At 41.8% G+C, this 16,621-nt stretch overlaps 1 protein-coding gene across 2 annotated transcripts in view; it reads right to left on the reverse strand.

The window, feature by feature from the left end:
* clcn6 (chloride channel 6) overlaps positions 1-16,621 on the reverse strand; it is a 75,285-nt gene that overhangs the window by 50,799 nt on the left and 7,865 nt on the right. Inside the window, exons 1-4 of one of the 2 annotated variants that reach the window (XM_060931502.1) lie at positions 11,188-11,271; positions 6,065-6,124; positions 5,904-5,969; positions 5,734-5,799 (exon numbers count right to left, since the gene is read on the reverse strand). In XM_060931502.1, the coding sequence (XP_060787485.1) occupies positions 5,734-5,799; positions 5,904-5,969; positions 6,065-6,124; positions 11,188-11,271 (276 nt within the window). Of the gene's footprint in view, positions 1-5,733; positions 5,800-5,903; positions 5,970-6,064; positions 6,125-11,187; positions 11,272-16,621 lie in introns of those variants that run through there. The other variant, XM_060931501.1, reaches the window with a different exon arrangement.

Here is a 16,621-nt window from a genome sequence, read left to right on the forward strand (position 1 = left end):
TGCAATTACAGCTGCAAGTCTTTTGTGGTATGTCTCTACCAGCTTTGCACATCTAGACACTGAAAATTTTGCCCATTCTTCTTTGCAAAATAGCTCAAGCTCAGCCAGATTGGATGGAGAACGTCTGTGAACAGCAATTTTCAAGTCTTGCCACAGATGCTCAATGGGATTTAGGTCTGGACTTTGACTGGGCCATTCTAACACATGAATATTCTTTGATCTAAACCATTCCATTGTAGCTCTGGCTGTATGTTTAGGGTCATTGTCTTGCTGGAAGGTGAATCTCCTTTCAGTCTCAAGTCTTTTGCAGCCTCCAACAGGTTTTCTTCCAGGATTGCCCTGTATTTAGCTCCATCCATCTTCCCATCAACTCTGACCAGCTTCCCTGTCCCTGCTGAAGAAAAGCATCCCCATAGCATGATGCTGCCACCACCATGTTTCACAGTGGGGATGGTGTGTGCAGCGTGATGAGCAGTGTTAGTTTTCCGCCACACATAGTGCTTTGCATTTAGGCCAAAAAGTTCAACTTTGGTCTCATCTGACCAAAGCACCTTCTTCCACATGTTTGCTGTGTCCCCTACTTGGCTTCTTATGCCTGTCTTTCAACAATGGCTTTCTTCTTGCCACTCTTCCAAAAAGGCCAGATTTGTGGAGTGTACGACTTATAGTTGTCCTGTGCACAGATTCTCCCACCTGAGCTGTGGATTTCTGCAGCTCCTCCAGAGTGATCATGGGCCTCTTGGCTGCTTCTCTGACCAGTGCTCTCCTTGCTCGCTCTGTCAGTTTAGGTGGACGGCCATGTCTTGGTAGGTTTGCGGTTGTGCCATACTTCAATCCATCATTTTTGAATGATGGATTGAACAGTGCTTCTTGAGATGTTCAGAGCTTGGGATATTTTTTATAACCTAACCCTGCTTTAAACTTCTCCAGAACTTTATCCCTGACCTGTCTGGTGAGTTCTTTGGTCTTCATGATGCTGTTTGTTCTTCAGTGTTCTCTAACACACCACTGAGGCCTTCACAGAACAAGTGTATTTATGCTGAGAGTAAATTACACACAGTAGGACTGTATTAACTAATTAGATGACTTCTGAAGGCAACTGATTGCACTGGATTGTAATTAGAGGTATCAGAGTACAGGGGGCTGAATACTAATGCACACCACATTTTTCAGATTTTTATTTGTTTAAAATTTTGAAGACCATTTATCATTTTCGTTTCACTTCACAATTATGTGCTACTCTGTGTTGGTCTATCACATAAAATCTCAATAATAAACTTAAGTTTGTGGTTGTAAGGTGGAAAATGTGAAAAAGTTCAAGGGGTATGAATACTTTTGCAAGGCACTGTAGACTACGGTGCATCACTCACTCACTTTCGCGATAAACGTATACACGCACGCTCTCACAAGAAGCAACTCCGACGTCATGATGGCTGCGCCGGTTGAACGAAAGAGCTCCTTATAAATGACACATTTTTCTCTATGTTTATTCCATTTGAGACACACAAAAAAAAAAAAAAAAAAACAGAAGCACCGTCCTAGAATTGATATGGTGACTAGAATTCGATTAGTTTTCAGTGATCATTTCCTTTAAAGCTATAAAACATTCATCCTACTCATACCAGTGCTGTAGTCGAGTCACTAAACCTCGAGTCCGAGTCCAGTCTCGAGTCCCCAGTGTTCAAGTCAAAGTCATTAAAAAAAAAAATTTTGAGTCAATTCCACTATTGATCCGAGTCGAGTCCCAGAACAACACTCCAACTGCACCATTTGACGGTAGCTGCTTTAGCGCCATTAACATTAGTCTGAACAGGTGAATGTGTGTTCTCTTGGTCAGGGAGTGTGAAGTATTCTGTCAGAGATGGTTGGGAGACGGATGCAAGTGCAGAAGGTGTGTTTATTAATACAAGTGAAGACAGGTAAACAATTCAGAACGGCAGGCAAAATCGTAAAACGGTGAAACAGGCAACCGTAGACTCGGCAGAATCAAAGACGAGAAACAGGAAATCAGGGATCAGGAAACCAAACAAGGAAATAAGGCTCGGTAATGTCATCGCATCGCTCCTGTGAAGGACGGCCCCATATGGACAGTTGAAAGTCACACCTGGAGGACGCTCTGGACTCTTACAGTAATGCTTTTATGGCTGAGGACTACAGTTGGCTTGCTAACTTTAGGACTGCAGTTGTCATGAACAGTTTTGCACTCGAGTTTCCATCAATGAAGTGTTTATAACATCAATGAAACTGACTTCATGTTAAAACTGTTAATGCTATGGTCATGTCTGTTGTTGTCTAGGTGAGGATTGGTTCCCTTTTGGGTCTGATACCTCTTGAGGTTTCTTCCTTGTGTCGTCTGGGGGAGTTTTTCCTTGCCACCATCGCCACGGGCTTGCTCACTGGGGATAGATTAGGGATAAAATTGGCTCATGTCTTGGATCATTCAGATTCTGTAAAGCTGTTTTGGGACAATGTCTATTGTTAAAAGCGCTAAACAAACAAACTTGACTTAATGTGTCAGCAACACAACTCAATACTTCGCAAAGTAAGTGTGTTTTCACAGTTTTTATATAGGCACGCTGATTGCGCCTTAGTCCTGTGCAGGTGCAAGTTGTTTACAGCGCACGTGCGAGAGCCCGTTTGGCGCGCACGCGCCCTGTCCAAAGTGTGCCCGATAGTCTCTCGGATGCACATACCGAGGCTCGCAGGCAGCGCTCGAAACTAACGGTGTCCCGATGTCCCGGGGACCATAAAAAATGTCATCGGGACACAAAATCATCATATCTGGGACAATCTCGGGACAATGGAAAAAAATAGATCTAGAAAAAAAAGTTCTACATTAATATTATTTACAAAGCCGTAAACCATACGTAGACATTCACCTAATTTGTCAATTTTAATTTTAAAACGTTAACAGCGAAAAATACATAGTAGCTTCACTTTCGATGCACCTGTCCTGCATCCGTAGGCTACAGAGCAGCGCATTCTGTTCTAAAATCTTCGGTCGGAGTCCGCATTATATGGACTTGGAATGGAATTGCTACCGCACACGCTGCGCCGACTCTTGCCAGAACAAAAATGCTGAAGTGGTTGAAGCGGACCGACCGCGGGGAAGAAACTGAAAGCCCAGACATAACGTCTCCGGGACCTTCAGGATCCAAAGTGTCATCGCCTGGTCTGCAGGCAACGCTAGCAACTGAATGAACTTAATGAACACTGTTAGACACGTTATAAAATACAACAGGAATGATGTGGATGATATTGACGGAAGATACCGTTCAACAGAATACCGTAAAATACCAAATAATAGCCCGGGCGATTATTTGTCTCAATCACGTAAGAGACCCGGCGCGTATTAGAGACTAGGCGGCTATTTGGAACAGGCGATTAATTCCTTCTTCACAAATACCTTCCCCAAAATCTACCTCAAAACGGGGGAAAAAATCATTCTCAGATAGGCCTACTTTTAACCAGTATAACTTACAGTTTGTTTAGAGTTAGATTACAGATAGCACGGTGCCGACTTCGGGGAATTTTGAAGACGCAGAATGCATCTTCGCATGGCACAGTCGGGGTGGATAAAGGATAAATCACACACCTTTTCCTGTTAATGACTAGTTAAGCGCATGCTTTACAAAATAATCAAGAAACCACACCATTGTCTGTGCGCAGCACTGTGATTTAATTACTCTGCAAAGTTATGGTCACTTGCTATCACCCTCACCCATGCAGCCTCCACCCTTTGCGCTTCGCGATGTCTGTCAATCTGAAATTGCATGGAGGGCGCGACGTTGAAGCAACATAATTAGGGTGCGAAGTGTCAAACCAAAGGGTTTTTTCTTATGCTGAAAAATAAGTGACCTGCAGTGGCTACATACTGTCATCTTGCATCACGTTTCTCTCCAAGACGTCTCCCTATTTGGCCGATATGAGCCTATTCCCCGAGTGAGTTGGTACGGTGGCTCGACCCCGTAGAAAACTTAAAGTTCGGATGAAAGTTAGTTGAATAGGTTACTGACTTGTAGGCCTACATGTTGCCTGCCTGACGCGTGCTTCTGCCCAACTTGCACGACAGATTACTTGTTGAAAAGGCCCCTTGGATTAGATTGGCCGCGAGCAGACTGAAATGCATGTTAGAACGCTCTCACCTTTTTTGTAAAGCGTCTTCCAGATCCGAATGGGTAAGGGCAAGTGAAATGGTATAAGGTCTTTAATAAAACTCAGTGTGTGCTTTGACGCATGCATTCGGCAATTTAGGTCGTTTAACAGAAGCAGCAGTCCAACCTTGGAAACCCGCAGTCCTCAATGTCACCACACACGCTGGCTTTCGTTGGGTGAATACCCAAAGGGGTGGCTAAGACATCTGTCAAAAGTTACGGAGTTGCATTCCTCAAGAAATATTACGGTAGACCAAGATTATAACATTGAAATGGCATGTTTATTATCACGTAACAAAATGTTGTAAACAGTATTAGAGAAATAATTTCATTCATTCATTCATTCATTCATATTGTTTCGGTAGAAAACTATGCAATGCAAAATCGTTTAAACACCAGAAAACCAGAAAAGTGCTGGGCCTCAAGATTCTAGATAGAACGTTCGGACGCTTTTTTTTTTTTTTTTTTAGACCCCGGCGAGTATTCGGAACCGGCCTTTATTTGTCACAACACATGCGTACACCCGGCCGTTAAAGGGAACTTGGCGGTTAATTGGAACTCGGCTATTATTTGGTATTTTACGGTAAGTGAGTTTTCTTGGTGTCTTTCTAGTTCAGAAAGTTTAGTCAGTCAGCAGCACAACTAGGCTAGGACCTGGCACTATGCTGATGTTGCTAACATTTGCACCCACGTTTCGGCAGCGAAAGTTCATAAAATGGATAACGGAAAGTGCATAAAAATGGATAACGGTAATGGTGAAAATGATAAGTTGGCCTTATAAGTGCCAACAGATATTCAAGGTATAAGTAGATGAAATGAACATAAAAGGGGTCTTATTTTCAACTAAAGTGTACTGCAGATGTAGTGAGTTGAAACATTTTCTGAATGAGCTAGTTGGCCCCTTTAAATAAACGGGTATCTATTCATACAGTGAGATCGCCAAAGTTTAATAAACTGAAAATGCAATAACTGTAATTTTGAAGTAGATGATGTATAGGACATGTGTCGCTTGTGTCTTGTGACTTATTGTAAAAATGATATAAAGGGTTCAAAATCGCATAGTTACAAATATAATAGTAACTTCATATGATAATATTAACCACTGGTTATTTCAGAGAGGAAAAAAATGGGGACACTATTGCTTCCATTCGGGACAATACAACACAGAATTCGGGACCACTGGGGGACACAAAGAAAAAAAGTTAATTTCGAGCCCTGCTCGCAGGTGTGACACACTTGCATGAAATTAGTACAAAAATGAATGTAAATATAAATATCTTATGCCCAATTATTATGGCCTGTTACAAAAAAATAAAGAAAAAAATCCAAGTCCTCGTCTCCAATTTACGAGTCTGAATGCAATTAATGCACAAGTCCAAGTCGAGTCACGAATCAGACTCGAGTACTACAAGCCTGACTCATACCGAACAACCTTCGACACACCGAGTACGGTTTGACTTTAGCTGTAGACGAGTATTGATTTATAATCCGACTATCCGCTATGCTCGAGTGCTTCATGTCATGTTACAAGTACGACAGTTATTTCAGATAGTTTACTTCAGATCATCACTTCACATACCAGGCCTGTAGATACTCCAATAGCAAACACCAACATCCACTTGACCGCTTCATACTTTTTGGCTTTCTACAATGTAAATGCAAAGCGGAAAAACAACAACAAAAAATCTCAACAATTAAATGAGAAGCAATTATCAAAGAAACACCACACAGCAATCAATTAATCGGTACCTTATTGTCCATCCCCTCCAACACCTCCATACATGGCTCATTAATACACCGGTCATAATCCAAACTCTGCAAATACCAGAAGCATTAAAACGTCTCCATATCCTTGATCTCACGCAGCAGCTGTAGATTTAAACGAGCTGAATTTTAGATAGTAGTCTCACCTCGTAGTCTTTCCGTGGTAGTATTTCATCTTCATCTTCCCTGGTTTCGCCCAGGATCGTCTGGCAAAGTCAGAAATGACACGATGCCTTAGAATAACTTCATAATTGAACAAATCTCAGATAAATCATAAGAACACACGTAGAGGAGACAAAACATATACATTCATTCAAAGCTATATTCCTCATATAATGAAGTGTAACTCAGTTAAAAATGTTTAGGAAATGTCATTGCATGGGCGGCACGGTGGTGTAGTGGTTAGCGCTGTCGCCTCACAGCAAGAAGGTCCGGGTTCAAGCCCCGGGGCCGGCGAGGGCCTTTCTGTGCGGAGTTTGCATGTTCTCCCCGTGTCCGCGTGGGTTTCCTCCAGGTGCTCCGGTTTCCCCCACAGTCCAAAGACATGCAGGTTAGGTTAACTGGTGACTCTAAATTGAGCGTAGGTGTGAATGTGAGTGTGAATGGTTGTCTGTGTCTATGTGTCAGCCTTGTCCAGGGTGTACCCCGCCTTTCACCCGTAGTCAGCTGGGATAGGCTCCAGCTTGCCTGCGACCCTGTAGAAGGATAAAGCAGCTAGAGATAATGAAATGAGATGTCATTGCATTTCAACAGGCTTACGCGAGAACTTAAATCGGAAACATTGGTGGATTTGTGTCTTTGAAAATGTAAATAAATGGGAAACGTTTTGTTAGGACCTGATTATTTAAGATTCATGGAAGGAGTGTCCAATGTCGGAGCTTCGTAAATCAGCAGGTTTTCTGCCAAGTGAGTCATGTGTTTTATTCCTTCCACAAAGTATTCAAGCAGTGACATTTGTTCTGATCACCCTTGTGAGCAAATGTGCCTTAATTCTTAATCATGTTATTTGACTGGTTAACAAGTCAGATGTGACATCATTCGTCACTCAGACCTTTTTTAAAAAAAAAAAAAACGACTTTTTTTTTTTTTTTACATTGCTGTGAAGAGGAAGGTCTGGTTTGTTGCTGATGTACTGATAATCTCTCCATCACTTAAAGGAACAGTCCACCGTATTTCCATAATGAAATATGCTCTTATCTGAATTGAGACGAGCTGCTCCGTACCTCTCCGAGCTTTGCGCGACCTCCCAGTCAGTCAGACGCAGTCAGACGTGCTGTCACTCCTGTTAGCAATGTAGCTAGGCTCAGCATGGCCAACGGTATTTTTTGGGGCTGTAGTTAGATGCGACCAAACTCTTCTGCATTTTTCCTGTTTACATAGGTTTATACGACCAGTGATATGAAACAAGTTCAGTTACACAAATTGAAACGTAGCGGTTTTCTATGCTATGGAAAGTCCGCACTATAATGACAGGCGTACTAACACCTTCTGCGCGCTTCGGCAGTGCATTGATACGGAGCTCAGATATCAATGCGCTGCCGAAGCGCGCAGAAGGTGTTAGTACGCCTGTCATTATAGTGCGGACTTTCCATAGCATAGAAAATCACTACGTTTCAATTTGTGTAACTGAACTTGTTTCATATCACTGGTCGTATAAACCTATGTAAACAGGAAAAATGCAGAAGAGTTTGGTCGCATCTAACTACAGCCCCAAAAAATACCGTTGGCCATGCTGAGCCTAGCTATATTGTTAACAGGAGTGACAGCGCGTCTGACTGACTGGGAAGTCGCGCAAAGCTCGGATAGGTACGGAGCAGCTCGTCTCAATTCAGATAAGAGCATATTTCATTATGGAAATACGGTGGACTGTTCCTTTAAATGTTAATCATCAACCTTGCTTTAGGAGGATACACCATCCTGGGTGGCACGTGGTACAGTTAACACTGTCGCCTCACACCAAGAAGGTCTGGGTTCGAGTCCAGTGGCTGATGGGGGCCTTTCTGTGATTAACTGGCTACTCATAGGTGTGGATGTGTGGGAGTGTGCAGAAAGGAACTGGTCACCCTACTACTAAAATTCTGGCCAAGTCAACCAAACATGCTTCACCTCAAGCCCAGATCAGGTTCGGCAATGACAACTAACGTTTGCGAAAGGTTAGGTAGACACTGTTTTATATGTAAAAGTAGTGCACATATGTATGGAGTGAGGAGTCATTTGGGATTCAACCCTGAAACAGCTTGAGATATTGATCTAGGCTAATGTCAGAGATGCAGATGGACAATTATTTCTAAACAAAGGGATTATTCCTTTCCACAGCACAGACTGCCCTTGCTATTTCTGTTCTAAAGATTTTTTTTTAATACAGAAGAAAAAAAAACCCTTTCTGGTTAGATTTACAGATTTTATCCTGGTGTTAGATCAGCACAAAGGAATCAGAGACTGAACCATCTAACTGTACTACAGCTACATAACTCTGACCCATACTTGCCAACCCTCCTGATTTCGGCGGGAGGCTCCTGATTTTAGCCTCCGTCTCCCGCCTCCTGATCGTATTTGTTAAAAACAGGATAAATCTCCCGGTTTTGGGAAATCCCTACCGCCAAGTTAAAAGTACTCCCGATTATGTCCAATCAGAATCGTATGAGAAACACTGCTGACGTCAACTGATTTTTAACCAATCAACGACCAGAACGACAGTCACTTCCGTAATGCGGGATTCACCCAGGCTGTCCGACATTTCTTACAAGCAGTCATTCATCATGGCCACTAAACCCAATACCACACGGCAAAAATATGAATGCAAATACCAGGTTGCATGGGAGAATGAATTTCCATGGATAAGCAAATGTTCAACTAGCCAGTTACACATTTTAAGGTAAAGATGCCTTAAATCAGAATATAATGGACATTTGAGTGTGAAATTAAACTAGTCTTCCGTACCATTTCAGAAACAAACTGTACAACTTCTAAAGTGTTTAGTGAAATTTTGCATGACAGAGAATGTGTTTGGTGAGTGTATTTGAATAGTGTGGTCGTGTCTTAGTGCTATTTTGAATTTATGTTTGAAAGTTTTAAGTGAAAGTTTACAAGTGAATTATCTGGAAAGTGATTGATTTTGATCGAGTTTTGAGGTTTTAAGTGAAAGATTACTAGTGAGTGTATTTGGGTCGTACTAAAATTTTGCATTTGAGTGAATTTCTTTGTGGAGTATATTTTAATAGTATGGTAGTATTTATAGTGGCATTTTTAAATTTTGTTTGAAAACTTTCAGTCAAAGTTTGCAAATTAGCAAATTCCTTTGATGCATTCCGATAGGATTTGGATCGGATTTCTAGTGCTTTTTAAACATTCTGTTGGAAAGTGTTTAGTGAGAGAGATGCATTTTAGTAGGACTAAGACAGTGCAATATTTGTTTAATTGAGTTATTACTATTTTGGTTAAATCTTATTAAAATTGTATTTAATTTCATCTCATCATCTCTAGTCGCTTTATCCTTCTACAGGGTCGCAGGCAAGCTGGAGCCTATCCCAGCTGACTACGGGCGAAAGGCGGGGTACACCCTGGACAAGTCGCCAGGTCATCACAGGGCTGACACAGACAACCATTCACACTCACATTCACACCTACGGTCAATTTAGAGTCACCAGTTAACCTAACCTGCATGTCTTTGGACTGTGAGGGAAACCGGAGCACCCGGAGGAAACCCATGCAGACACAGGGAGAACATGCAAACTCCGCACAGAAAGGCCCTTGCCGGCCACGGGGCTCGAACCCGGACCTTCTTGTTCTTGCTGTGAGGCAACAGCACTAACCACTACACCACCGCGCCGCCCCTGTATTTTTTTAATTTATATATATATATATATATATATATATATATATATATATATATATATATATATATATATGTGTGTGTGTGTGTGTGTGTGTGTGTGTGTGTGTATATATATATATATATGAATGAGTGATTCCACGCTTATGGGTACTGAAATGGGGACATGAACTCATTTTTAAAAATTCACCTAAAACCATTTCTTTTTTTACCATCAGGTCACAAAACATGTAATCTTTAATGAATGATATGTTAAAAGATAACTTTAATTTTCTGAGATGTAATAAAAACATATTTATATGCCAAAGTCAAGCCTATGAGTTCCAAAATGATGTCTGTCACATTACTTCTGTTACAATTGTCCATCTCGCGTCTGTTACAAATTAATTACAATCTAGCTATATACCATGTTAATCTTATTGAAAGAATGTGTATGTTTATTCTACTACACGTTTATTAATTATATTTGCTAAAACATCACCTTCCTATGTTTCAAAAAGTAATTCTACATTGTTAAAATTGAGAATATATATGTCCACAACACTTCTGTAACGGTCTGACTTTGGCATATAAATATGTTTTTATTACATCTCAGAAAATTAAAGTTATCTTTTAACATATCATTCATTAAAGATTACATGTTTTGTGACCTGATGGTAAAAAAAGAAATGGTTTTAGGTGAATTTTTAAAAATAAGTTCATGTCCCCATTTCAGTACCCATAAGCGTGGAATCACTCATATATGATATTATAGTTCTCTGTATTTTTACATGAGCTTACAGAAGGAAAACACATTAATACTTTTCACTGTGACTATTTTAAGAAATGATAAGCATCCTTCTAAAGCATCACTTGTTTTATTTTCTGCGGGTCTCTGTATGTAGACGATATTCAGGCAGGAGATTTTTCAGCTCAAAATCTGATTTAAGACTTCCCTTTCATTGTTATTATGTTAAAATTCAAGACGAGTATTATTTCAGATTTTTCACTCTGAGCGCTCTCATGACTGATACATGAATCCCATAACCTAGAGTAATTGATCGAACAATATCAACAATTCAAAAACTCTTTAACTGTATAAATTTCAAATGGCTTGCAATTAATTGGGATCCAATGTTTTTATCATTTCAACCGCACATCATACCCTCGTCCAATTGAAAACGTCGTTCACGCACTTTTCTCTCCCATGAGAATTTTGAAAAGTTAGCAAGTACGGCCTGATCACTTCAGACATTCAGCATCATTCATGTTGAGATGAAAAGCCAAGCTCTGCCTCTGTTGTGCAGAATGAAAATGAAAACAGAGGGTGGAGCCTCGAGTGGAGTCTCTGCTAACTAACACCGTGCTGTAAACATGTTTACAGCAGAATGCTGGAGGATTTGTTTTCCCCTCCTTATATGACACAATAACACGCAGTTCATTGAACACGAAACCTACCAGCTCCTCTGGTGTCCTGGGCTCTCCTTCTCTGCAACAGCACTGACAGCACAAACAGCTTCCACAACACGCCATCTTCAGCATCACACTGGTGGGCGTGACACTCGTGTCACGTGACGTGCAGCGACGCCAAAGACCGTTATTCAAGTGCATCATTTTTGCGCACGCCTGGCGCAAAGTTGTTTTTTGTTGATATAAACACACACACACGCTCGAACACATATAGTGTACAATATAATGTGATTTTTATTTTATTTTATTTTCATGTCACATTAATATAACATGATTATTTACGGAGTTAAACAGCCCCGACACACTCTCATAGACATGACTTGGGCGTCACGTGAGGAACAAGGCTATTCAAGCGGTCTGTATCTGCGCACAATTTACGCAGAACTCCTGTGCAGGAGCTGATCCAAGTTGACTCGAGGTGGGGCACAGCCGACCTGGACACACCTCCGGTCAGTTTAGAGCTACCAATTAGCATGTCTGGACTGCAGGGGAAACCCACACAGAAAGGCCCCCATCGGGGCTCGAACCCAGAACCTTCTTTGTGTGAGGCGACAGCGCTAAGCACTACACCATAAAGGAATACAACGCACAAACAAACACAGTGGTGCTTGAAAGTTTGTGAATCCTTTAGAATTTTCTATATTTCTGCATAAATATGACCTAAAACATCATCAGATTTTCACACAAGTCCTAAAAGTAGATAAAGAGAACCCAGTTAAACAAATGAGACAAAAATATTATACTTGGTCATTTATTTATTGAGGAAAATGATCCGATATTACATATCTGTGAGTGGCAAAAGTATGTGAACCTCTAGGATTAGCAGTTCATTTGAAGGCGAAATTAGAGTCAGGTGTTTTCAATCAATGGGATGACAATCAGGTGTGAGTGGGCACCCTGTTTTATTTAAAGAACAGGGATCTATCAAAGTCTGATCTTCACAACACATGTTTGTGGAAGTGTGTCATGGCACGAACAAAGGAGATTTCTGAGGACCTCAGAAAAAGCGTTGTTGATGCTCATCAGGCTGGAAAAGGTTACAAAACCATCTCTAAAGAGTTTGGACTCCACCAATCCACAGTCAGACAGATTGTGTACAAATGGAGGAAATTCAAGACCATTGTTACCCTCCCCAGGAGTGGTCGACCAACAAAGATCACTCCAAGAGCAAGGCGTGTAATAGTCGGCGAGGTCACAAAGGAACCCAGGGTAACTTCTAAGCAACTGAAGGCCTCTCTCACATTAGCTAATGTTAATGTTCATGAGTCCACCATCAGGAGAACACTGAACAACAATGATGTGCATGGCAGGGTTGCAAGGAGAAAGCCACTGCTCTCCAAAAAGAACATTGCTGCTCGTCTGCAGTTTGCTAAAGATCATGTGGACAAGCCAGAAGGCTATTGGAAAAATGTTTTGTGGACGGATGAGACCAAAATAGAACTTTTTGGTTTAAATGAGAAGCGTTATGTTTGGAGAAAGGAGAGCACTGCATTCCAGCATAAGAACCTTATCTCATCTGTGAAACATGGTGGTGGTAGTATCATGGTTTGGGCCTGTTTTGCTGCATCTGGGCCAGGATGGCTTGCCATCATTGATGGAACAATGAATTCTGAATTATACCAGCGCATTCTAAAGGAAAATGTCAGGACATCTGTCCATGAACTAAATCTCAAGAGAAGGTGGGTCATGCAGCAAGACAACGACCCTAAGCACAGAAGTCGTTCTACCAAAGAATGGTTAAAGAAGAATAAAGTCAATGTTTTGGAATGGCCAAGTCAAAGTCCTGACCTTAATCCAATCTAAATGTTGTGGAAGGACCTGAAGCGAGCAGTTAATGTCAGGAAACCCACCAACATCCCAGAGTTGAAGCTGTTCTGTACGGAGGAATGGGCTAAAATTCCTCCAAGCTGGTGTGCAGGACTGATCAACAGTTACCGGAAATGTTTAGTTGCAGAGGGGGTCACACCAGATATTGAAAGCAAAGGTTCACATACTTTTGCCATGCACAGATATGTAATATTGGATCATTTCTCAATAAATAAATGACCGGGTATAATTTTTTTTTGTCTCATTTGTTTAACTGGGTTCTCTTTATGTACTTTTAGGACTTGGGTGAAAATCTGATGATGTTTTAGGTCACATTTATGCAGAAATCTATAGAAAATTCTAAAGGGTTCAGAAACTTTCAAGCACCACTGTAAATCATACGAAATAGCAAATAAATGTATTTTATTTTTAATGCCTTTTTCAAGAGAACACAAAGTCAGATTGCTGAGTACACAACACGACGTATTGCAAACAAACAAACAAACCAGAGAGAAATAAATTGATGTGCATGAATGAAAACCTTATTTGGAACCAATATAATCCTTAACAAAAACCAATCAAACTATAAGGAAGCGTGTACACACACGGTATTGCTTTTTCCGGAGGTGCAGGGGCGCAGATAGGATTTTTGAACTGGGGGGACTGAGCTGTCAGCAAATGATTCCATTTTGTGTAAATGCATATTTTATATATATATATAGGGCGGCACGGTGGTTTAGTGGTTAGCGCTGTCGCCTCACAGCAAGAAGGTCCGGGTTCGGGCCCCGTGGCCGGCGAGGGCCTTTCTGTGCGGAGTTTGCATGTTCTCCCCGTGTCCGCGTGGGTTTCCTCCGGGTGCTCCGGTTTCCCCCACAGTCCAAAGACATGCAGGTTAGGTTAACTGGTGACTCTAAATTGACCGTAGGTGTGAATGTGAGTGTGAATGGTTGTCTGTGTCTATGTGTCAGCCCTGTGATGACCTGGCGACTTGTCCAGGGTGTACCCCGCCTTTCGCCCGTAGTCAGCTGGGATAGGCTCCAGCTTGCCTGCGACCCTGTAGAACAGGATAAAGCGGCTAGAGATAATGAGATGAGATTATTTATATATATATATATATATATATATATATATATATATATATATATATATATATACACACAGTGGCGGCTCCTGAATTTTTTTTCAGGGGGGGCAATTTTCCCCCGTTATGTCTACACGGACCGTAAATGTCCACAGAACTGAAGTAAATCGACCTAGGTAGCAAATCAATTGGCCGAACTTGTTTTTGTCTGGTAAATTCAGATATCAATATAGACAATATCTCTTCTCTCCACTAGGTGGCAACACTAAACAAGTTAAAGGTGGCAAACTAAGGTAGCCTAGTAAACTAGACCCACCCGCCTAGCGGCCAAAAATATTTTTGCCTACGAGTGGCAAATATTCACATTTAGTCTGGCTTGCCAGGCTAAAACTAAGGAAGATTCATTGTGAAGCCTTCAAAGAAAAACATTTGGCATCACAATCAATTAATATTACATTACTCATTTATTTTCTCATATTATTCCAGTATTCTATAATAAGTAGACACAAATTCTTAATTATAAACATATTCAAATTTCTTCAGTTCTAAAGAATGCAATTAAAGTGGCAGGATATAAATCCAAAACAAGTGTTTATTTAAGTTTTGAAAAAGATGAAGAAAAGCATAACCATCAAACAAACATGTGCAGCTTAATTATGTGTTTTTTTTATATGGAATTGCACCATTTTAACAACAAATAATTCTAAATAAATTCTGCAGTTTTTTTTCCCAAGAATTCCTCCAGAAAGCCATGCCTTAAAAGGAAATTTAAAGTATTACAAGCATGTCAATGAACACAAGAGGCTTTAGTTATTTAGCTATATACACACACAAGGTTACGGGCGGCACGGTGGTGTAGTGGTTAGCGCTGTCGCCTCACAGCAAGAAGGTCCTGGGTTCGAGCCCCGGGGCCGGCGAGGGCCTTTCTGTGTGGAGTTTGCATGTTCTCCCCGTGTCCGTGTGGGTTTCCTCCGGGTGCTCCGGTTTCCCCCACAGTCCAAAGACATGCAGGTTAGGTTAACTGGTGACTCTAAATTGACCGTAGGTGTGAATGTGAGTGTGAATGGGTGTCTGTGTGTCAGCCCTGTGATGACCTGGCGACTTGTCCAGGGTGTACCCCGCCTTTCGCCCGTAGTCAGCTGGGATAGGCTCCAGCTTGCCTGCGACCCTGTAGAAGGATAAAGCGGCTAGAGATAATGTGATGTGATGTGTGACACAAGGTTACACAAGGTTTTGTAGTCAGTGCAACTTGGCTTAACAAGTTGGAAAAAAGGTAAGGTGCTGCTGGCTCCAATGAACACATACTGTACAATATATAAAAACTGAAAATATGCTTAATTTACACCAAGTCAGAGAGAACTTGAGGCTACTGAAATATTCCAAGCATGGCAATGTTAAACTGCCATTGGTAAAACACACACACACAAAAACAACTTTTGCCTAGTAAATTCAAATATCAGATATCACTGTACCGTCTGCTGTGCTACTTCCAGGGTGGAAGAGAACGCAAGGGTAGCAAAAAAGAGCATTGACTACATCACAGCCAGCTAGCCAAGTTTTCCGGTGGCACCAGTTCTTGTTAAAACCTCTTGAGTAGGTCTTCTCCCCCTTCGTAGACACTTGCTTGATGTTTAAATTCAGTCTAGGAGGTCCTAGCTGTTTGATTGCCGTTTTCTCCTCATTGGTACGACGACTAAAGGGAACTTCTTTCAGAGACGCTATCGTATTGTTGCACTCAACACTCGCCATCTTCTTCATAGAATGTTCACACATTTCCCGCGCAAGTTGCGTTTTCCAGCCCAAAATTATGTTCAAAACCCGCCAAAATGCACTTAAAACCAATCTGGCAACACTTGCGCGATGCAACAGGCGTATGACGTAAGCACGCTGCTTGTGCGAGCACATAAAACCTAATAGAAACTGCATTGGGAGCATGATTTTCGAAAAAAAAAAACGTACGTACCATTAGTGTCAATGGGAGATTTTGGGGCAAATCTGAACCTGACAGAAATCGCCCCAAAAGGGCGTGGCTACACCAGGCGCGACCTTATGGCCCTTTTCCACTACCCTTTTTCAGCTCACTTCAGCTCGCTTCAGCTCACTTCAGCCCGACACGGCTCGCGTTTCGACTACCAAAAACCAGCACGACTCAGCTCGTTTCAGCCCTGCTTAGCCCCTAAAACTCGCACCGTTTTGGAGTGGGGCTGAAGCGAGCCAAAGCGAGCCGAGTGAGGCTGGGGGCGTGAGCAGACACTCCCCTGTGCACTGATTGGTGAGGAGGAGTGTCCTCACATGCCCACACACGCCCCGCGAGCACGCTGGGATCTGTAAACACCGCAAACCTGGAAGGAGAAGAATTACGAATTGCGAGAATTTCTGAAGCCTTATGCGCCTCGCCTCATCTATACGCTCTTGCCAGTATCTGTCCGCGTTGTTGGTGACAACAAGCCACAGCACCAAGACCAGCAACACTAACGACTCCATGTCCTCCATGTTTATTGTTTACTATTCGGGTCGTGAGACTACCACTTAAAA

The sequence above is a fragment of the Neoarius graeffei genome, chromosome 10, assembly GCF_027579695.1.
Source record: "Neoarius graeffei isolate fNeoGra1 chromosome 10, fNeoGra1.pri, whole genome shotgun sequence".
Lineage (NCBI taxonomy): Eukaryota > Metazoa > Chordata > Actinopteri > Siluriformes > Ariidae > Neoarius > Neoarius graeffei.